This window comes from Gossypium raimondii, chromosome 5 (genome assembly GCF_025698545.1).
Source record: "Gossypium raimondii isolate GPD5lz chromosome 5, ASM2569854v1, whole genome shotgun sequence".
In the NCBI taxonomy this organism is placed as follows: Eukaryota; Viridiplantae; Streptophyta; class Magnoliopsida; order Malvales; family Malvaceae; genus Gossypium; species Gossypium raimondii.
This window is the reverse complement of record NC_068569.1, coordinates 25,901,742-25,909,966: the sequence shown is the minus strand read 5'-3', so window position 1 is coordinate 25,909,966 and position 8,225 is coordinate 25,901,742. Positions and strand designations below refer to the sequence as shown.

At 33.7% G+C, this 8,225-nt stretch overlaps 1 protein-coding gene across 1 annotated transcript; it reads right to left on the bottom strand.

Annotated features, from left to right (window-relative positions):
• Positions 1-357: 357 nt before the first annotated feature.
• Positions 358-1,752, bottom strand: LOC105766908 (uncharacterized). The gene has a single exon (XM_012586451.1). It carries the CDS (start codon positions 1,750-1,752, stop codon positions 358-360), a length of 1,395 nt encoding a protein of 464 aa, XP_012441905.1.
• Positions 1,753-8,225: the final 6,473 nt, after the last annotated feature.

The following is an 8,225-nucleotide window of genomic DNA, read 5'->3' as shown; positions in this document are numbered from 1 at the left end:
CAATTTTAAATATTTTTGTAATTTTTAAATATTTATAAAATAAAACTTAAATGTGACATGGCATACTCATCGCAATGCCTTATTTTTTAAAAGCTTTTTAAAACATAATCCTCTATTTTTTAAAAATAATTTAATTTTGTAAGATAAGATCATTAATATTTTTGAATACAGTGTAAATATCATAAATCCATTAAAACAAAGTAAACTATATCAAATAAAAAAATGATTTTATCAATAGAAACCCAAAATTACAGCTTAGTCATAAGTAGTTCAGAACAAAGAAAGTCGTCATCTAATATATTATCTAACTTTTTAATACAAAGACATAGAAGTATAACCAAACATTGCTTCATATTTCTAACCTAAGACTCTAGATTTGATATTTGGTGAAAACCAATGCATGTATAAACAATGATTTTGAGTCGTAATACTTGGGAGGCAACGTTGAATGCTTCCATCCTCAAGGTAGTAAACACCAGCTTCACGAGAAATTAATGGATAATCTTGTTTGTGAAGGCTATAATCCATGTCATGTAAGAAGTAAATACAATTCTTATCAAGTTTGTCACAAGTTTTTACTGCTAAGCAATCTCCGGCTCCCACAAATAATGATTGATTACCCACATCAGTTACTACTGTCGTATGCAATGTATCACCAATTGTCTGAATCTTCTTTACTTGGAACGTAGCTGCTTGAAAATACATGAATAGGCTTGTGCGATCACCGTTGTCATTGCCATTGTCGCTGTCGCTGTCACTGTCGTCCAAATCCATTATTCTGTCATATATTTGAGTAACCACCAATAATTGACCATTTGATTCCACCAAATACGGCCATCGGAAAGAGTCCTTATAATACAAAATGCTCTCATCGGCATCTGCAGCAAAAATTGAATTAGTGGGTGGAGGTGTGGAGCTGATCAACTTCAGATTCACACGTTGACTTCCTAAAGTTATGGAATGAGTTTGAAAACAAGGATCTTGATTATTATTTTCCTCATCTGAACTCAAGATGCAGGCATATAAATCCCCATCAAAGAAGGAGAAATTCCCATAATAATATTCATCACCTAGTAGCCCTTCAACGATGGTCCACCTCTCATCCTGTGGTCTACAAAGTGCCAAAATTCTATTATTAATAGAAAATTTTACCACTACTATGCATTGTGATGCATCAGAGGAAGATATTTCAACTCCATTGATTATGCAGGCAGCAGGGTTCCATCCAGGGTGTCTAGCAGTGAAACTATGTTTAAAACTTGATATTGTCGACAATGGTGGAAGCGGAATTTGAGACCTTGAGATGGGATCAAACAAAAATATTCGTAGATCATCAACATCCATGCCTGTGACGAGGAAAAGCCAACCTTTAGAACACCCAGAAAACCAACCTCCTTGGGCGGATCCAGGGAGATTAAACTTACGAATTTTGCCCTCACACATATCAAAGAAACTCAAATATTGAGAATTTCGGTCGTAAGGGAGCATCAGCCATAGTAGCTGTGGAGTTCGCTTTATATTTGATCTCCATTGCTTGCAGACAAGGTCGAACCGGAGACGATCCTCTAAATCCAAAAGCTCAAAGATTGAACTCCCTATGTCATTGGGAAGTTGGTTCCAAGGTCCATGAACAGTCATCTTGCTTGTGGATGACTTCAACAATGGCCTGGTCTTGGAGAACGAACAGCAACCTCTCAATAGATTAAACGCCAAAGTTTTATAGGCAAGAAACATATATTTGATCATCCTCATTGTGTTATACCAAAAAAAGAACAATTTGATGAACCAGAAGTGCTTCTAATAGCTATGATATAAATATACATAAATTGATTTAAGAGTTAAAGTATGATTAGGACTTTAATTCCTAATTTTAAGATGGAATACTTCCAATGAATCACTAGAAAAAGCACAGTAAATTGTGGTGGTTCATTATTAGGATTCGTCATTAATATTTTCAGTTCTAATTTTTTAAAGAACTCTATTTCACTCGCAATAACTGTTATCTATTTATATTATATATAATGTGATTCATCAATCAAGTCTTAATTTAGTTGTAAATTTACTAAAATTCATTTATTTTATAAAGCAATAAATATTATTTTGAAAGTATTTATATGTTTTTACATTATGATAAATCTAGAAAAGTATATGCATATGATATAATTTGAACCCAAAACAGCTTAATACTTATATATATTCTCAATTTTATCAATTTATCCAAAGTCACATTTGAATTTTATGTTAAATTTTAATAAATTTATTACATAATTATTTTGACCTATGTGAGTCGTCATAGTCTAATATTAATAATATTATTTTTACAAACCTAAAATTAATAATAACACCCATATATTTTAAATATGTAATATATACATGCATAGTAATTAATTTATACATATACTTTGTATTTGAGATTACATATTGGACGTTTTCTGTTTTTTTTTAAATAATTGTCTTTTCTTTTTCTTGAAATAATTATATTTCAATCTTTTCTTTTGCTAAAAGAATTCGATTTCAATTGAAACCATTTAATCTCTTTATCAATATGTTAGTTATAAATAGATATGCTCATAGCACTTAGGTAAAGCTTTTTGGCCATAGTTTTAGTTTTACTGTTTTTTCTTTTGTTATTTTTAGTTGTTTTTTTTTACTATTTTACTATTATTTCACCTATCTTAATTTTATATAAGTATACATATATTTTTTTAAAAATTATTTTTAATTTGTTGGAAAATATTCATTTTAATATTTTTAGTATTTTTGATGTATTATATTTTTTTTAAAAATTATATACAAAAATTAATACGAGCCGGGTCAGGTCAGGCTCGTGTTTTAACATTTTTATCTAGACCGAACTTAGATAAAATTTCAGGCCGAATCGAATCTAAAAAACGGGCCTAAAATTTTGATGGGGCCTAACCCAACCCATGAACAGCACCTTAGATTCAAATGAATTCTAAATAACATTTATGTAACAATTTTCCAAAAATAAATGATAACAAATTAAATGTGCTTTTAGTGAGATGCTAAATACTATGTCTAAAGTTTAAATTCAATCATATATATATATATAGATTTTATAGAAAATAAAATAAAATACTCTTAAAATAATATTTGTTCTTTTGTAAAATAACTTTTCTTTTCTTCTTCTTCTTTGTAATCACTGAATTTTATCCGGGATTAATTTCGTGTTTCAAAAAAAAAAGAATTTTTTTTATTTTTTTGCATTTTAACCCCTGTACTCTACAAAATTTACATTTTAACCCAAAAACTTTCTAAAATTACATTTCGACCCTTAGACTTTCTCACAATTGCACTTTGACCCCTAAACTTTCTTAAAATTATGTTTTGGCCCCAAAAGTTTTGCTGCCATTACATTTTGGTCCCTCTGGCAGCCACCAACGCAAGCTGCACCTGCAACAGGTGGCGGCCGGCCTAGCCCTCCCTAGCCCACCTGCAACCTGCAAAAAAAGAAGAGAACATCAAAATAAAATGGGTTTTAAAACCCCCAAAGCAAAGAAGAAAAGGGGGGAAGAAAAACAAGAAAAAAAAAGAGCAAATTTTTTGAGAGAAAATAAAAAAACTAACAGCACACCGCCGGCCATAGCACCAGCGCCACCGTGCCCACCGCCGCAGCACCCCCATCGCCGACACCTAGCAAAGCAAACAACAACCAAGAAGCAAAAATAAAAAGAGCAAGAAACAAAAACAAAAAAAAAATTCAAAGCCAAAAGAAAAAAGGCAAAGAAATTCCATAAAAAACAGCAGCACATCGCCGGCCGTCGTCCAACCACCGCCACCGTTGTCGTCCCCTTGCCTCACCACCTGAAAAGTTGCAAGCAACCAAAAAGAAAAGCAAAGCAAATAAAAGAGTAGCAAAAAAAAAACGACAAAAGAGCAACTTCAAAAATCCGGCCGCTCCTTTGCCGCCACCGTGCCCACCGCCGCGCCCTTATATTCCCACCACCATCGCACCGCCGTGCAAGGCGCCGGCAGTGAGAAAATAGAGGGCAAGGCTCAAAGGAAAGAAAAAGCAAAGGGAAGAAGAAGAAGAAGAAAGGAGAAAGAAAAAGAGAGAAAAAAGAAAGAAAAAAAGAAAATAAAAAGTAGTAAAAAAATAAAAACAGCAGCCCATTTTTGGTAAGCCACCAGCAGTCCACCACCAATGGACTTGACCCAGTGCAGGCCCAATACCCCAGCAGCTCCAGCGGGCCGATTGCAGCAGTGAAGCGGGCCAACTGAGGCCCAAACCGAAAAAAGGAAAAGGGCCTTTTTGGGTAATTTTTTTTCTTTTTTATTTTATTTAATGCATTTAAATGGTGTTTTATTTAATTTAAATTAGTATGTTTAAAAATAGTTTTCATAAATATTATTATGTCATTTTAATTGCATATTTTTTTTAAAAAAAATAATAATATTTTAATGCATAAGATAACGAACCGATTTAGCATCGAGTCATAAAATTCATCGCTATGTTGGGTGGATATCGATAGCTCGTGTTAAATTCGGGACATCCTTTTAAAACTAAAAATATTCAAAAATCCTCGTATTTTAATAAAAATTCTCGTGTTTTATTAGAATCCCGATTAAATATTAAATTGAATTGTGTTAACACTAATTCGATGGTTTCATTGCCATATCGGGTGAATATCATCGATTAAGTGTTAAATACGATTTTTTAAAGAAAATCGTGTTTCAAAATTTTCATTTCTTCAAAATTTCGTGTTTCCAAATAATAATAATAAAATTTCCCGTGTTTCAAAAAATATATTCGTGTTCCTTTCTTTAAAAAAATTCCGTGTTTCAAAAATTCTCGTGAATAAAAAATTTTTGTGTTTTCAAAAATTCCCGTGTTTAAAATTTTTTTCGTGTTTTCGTGTTTTCAAAAAATTCTCGTGTTTCAAAAATTTTCGTGGTTTCAAAATTTTCATGTTTTCGTGTTTTCAAAAAATTTCTCGTGTTTTTTTAAAAAAATTCATGTTTTAAAAAAAAATTCATGTTTTCGAAATTTTCGTGTTTTCAAAATTTTTCGTGTCAAAAAATTCTTATGTATCGAAAATTTCCTTGTTTTCAAAAAAATTCTGTGTTTTCAAAAAATTTTCGTGTTTCAAAAATCTTCGTGTTTTCAAAAATTATTATTGTGTTTCAAAGTTCTCGTGTTTAAAAACAAAAAAAAAGTTTTCTCAAGTTTCAATCGAATCACAATTAAATATTAAATTGAACTTGTATTTTTGAAAATTAAGACAACGCGCGTTTAACGAGATACCAATTTTGGGCGTCGTGAGGGTGCTAATACCTTCCTCGCGCGTAATCGACTCCCGAACCCTAATTTTCTCTGGATTTTCACGCAGACCTAAAATTACCTCTTTTTTAGGAACATTTAAAAATAATTTTTTTCTAAAAAGAGAATTTATTAGGTGTTCGATCACACTTAAAAAAAGATCGGTGGCGACTCCTTTTGCAAATAAAATCGAGACGCTGTTTTTAAATTTTCGATAATTATTTCGACTAGCGCCCGTACTCAAAATTTTTAGGTCGCTACAGCTGGCGACTCCGCTGGGGAACTTTTTGAGAGTCGAGTCTGGTGTTAAACGCGTGTTGTCAAAATTTTTAAAATTTATTGTTTAATTTAATTTTTAATCGTGATCCTTGAATTTTGTTTTGGAAAATCATGCATCCGCATCCGGTTTTGAAATTAATATTTTTCTAACCTGTTTTTATTTTCGTGTTTTTTTTCAGCTTTAAGTTTTATGGTTTTAGTTTGTTTTTTTTAGTAAAAATAAAAAGGTTTGTGAGTTTCTCCCCACACACCGTGCACTTGCATTCTTGCATAACATGAGCTCTCTACCCGGGCTCCGTCCGTTTAAGTGGAAGTAAACGCTATGCCTTCGTGAGTTAACTCGTCCATCCGCACAAGCTAGTGAAATACTTTCGGGTTACATATGACTTATGCTTTCGTGAGTTAACTCGTCCCTCCGCATAGGCATAAGTAAATGTAATCCCTCGAATTGAGCTCGTGAGCCTGTGATGGGTGATGACCGAGGCTCCATACTAACCTTAGTAGGTGACAGTATTGATAATTCGAGTACCTTTCTAGAACCAAATATAGTGAACCGTACGAGCCACCCAGTTAGAGCCATGCCGAACCTCTATCCGTTTGATAGTTACCAAAATAAGTACACGGGAGAAACGCCTCTTACATTTTATTTCTTTTACATTTACACTTATTTGCAAATGAATTGGGTCTATTTAATAAATTGGGTCGGGTAGATTGTTTGATGGTATGTGGGGTAGGTTTTTGTAAAGCATGTTAGGGCAAAAAAAATGTGGGTCTGTTCCACCAAATTGCATGATTGAATAGCTTAATTTGTTAAATTTTCCATAGTATTTATTTTTTATTTTCCTTCTGTTTATATCTGTTATGATCTCTAACCAATATTATTTGTTCTTCATTTTATTTTTCATCATGCATCGTAGACATCTCATTAGGAAGGTGTTGATTAGAGATTGGTTGCCAAAAACGGGTTTCTGATGGAGGAGTCAAATTACACAGTAATCAAGAAAATGTCGTAGTCGAGACCTGGTCTTTGAGGCCGAGAAAGTAAAAGGGACAATTTAAAGGAAAGATATATCTCTGATCTTTCCGAGAAGGCGACTTCGAATGCTCGTCAGAATAACCCTGAAGATTTGACTAGGATCTGGAAACAGTGAAACTCAAGAACTAGGGTCATCTTCGTTGGCAAAATATTTTGTAATTGACTCTTTTGATAAATGAAACCCCAAAATATGGGGCTATCTTGAAATCAACACCATTTTTTACATATTTACGCATGACTAGCATCCATTGGTCATTCATTCATTCATTCATTGCATGTACATATCACCCTAATCATTCACTAAGGCCAAAACCGTATGATCCACAGTTGTGACACTACAAGTCTAGAATCACGTCATTCTTATAGAACGCATTTAAGAGCTAGAACTATGGATGCTGAGCTCAACGAGAGTGATACAATTGAGGGTGTTTCAATGATACACCCCTGTCTTCCAGGATATGTTTTGAACAATTGGACTGCTGAGGACCTCCTTGTGGTTTTTAAGTCCCCTTCAGAGTAATGCTCAATGTTAACCCTTCATTTTGTGTGTCCTTAAACAGTAGGGTTCCTTTTGTAAGAGCTTATGTTTGCTCTTTATCATTTCAATGAACATTAATGAAGATGCATTTTGTTTTATATTGTCATATTCTTTTCATTAACTTTCCGACTACTCCTTCTGTTCATATCCTTTTCTGGCATATATCTCATATCATCTCATATCATTGTGTGTTGATTACAATACCTCAATACTCTACTATAGCCTTTTTCCATTCACCTTTCAGGTGCTCAGATATCAATGGCATGAATAATCCCGTTATGAATCCTGAAATCAATTTTGAGAAGGTTGTTTGTTTAGGAGAATTCGAAGCTGACGAAAATGTTGAAGATTGTGTCTCGTCTCCTCACTTACTGAGAATGGTGGAACAAGAAGAGAAACAAATCCTACCCCATCAAGAATCTGTTGAGGTAGTTAACTTGGGGAATAAAGAAGAGAAACAAGAAGTGAAGATTGGGACTTCCATTTCAGAAAACACAAGGCAATATTTGATCGCCTTGCTCCATGAGTACAAGGATGTGTTTGCATGGTCTTATCAGGATATGCCAGGATTGAACACGGATATTGTGGTCCACAAGCTCCCACTGAAACCAGAATGCAGGCCCGTTCAGCAGAAATTAAGAAGGATGAGACCCGAAATGCTGTTAAAGATAAAAAAGAAAGTCAAGAAATAATTTGATGCTGGCTTCTTACAAGTCTCAAAGTATCCAGAATGGGTAGCTAATATAGCCCCAGTGCCGAAGAAGGATGGCAAAGTGCGAATGTGCGTGGATTATCGTAATCTAAATCGAGCAGGCCCTAAGGATAACTTTCCTTTACCGCACATCGACACTTTGGTGGATAATATGGCAAAGCATTCTCTGTTTTCTTTCATGGATGATTTCTCAGGATATAATCAAATAAAGATGGCTCCCGAAGACATGGAGAAAACTACATTCATAATAACGTGGGGAAGCTTCTGCTACAAGGTAATGCCGTTCGGATTAAAGAATGCTGGGGTAACATATCAGAGAGCCATGGTGATATTATTCCATGATATGATGCACAAAGAAATAGAAATTTATGTCGATGAT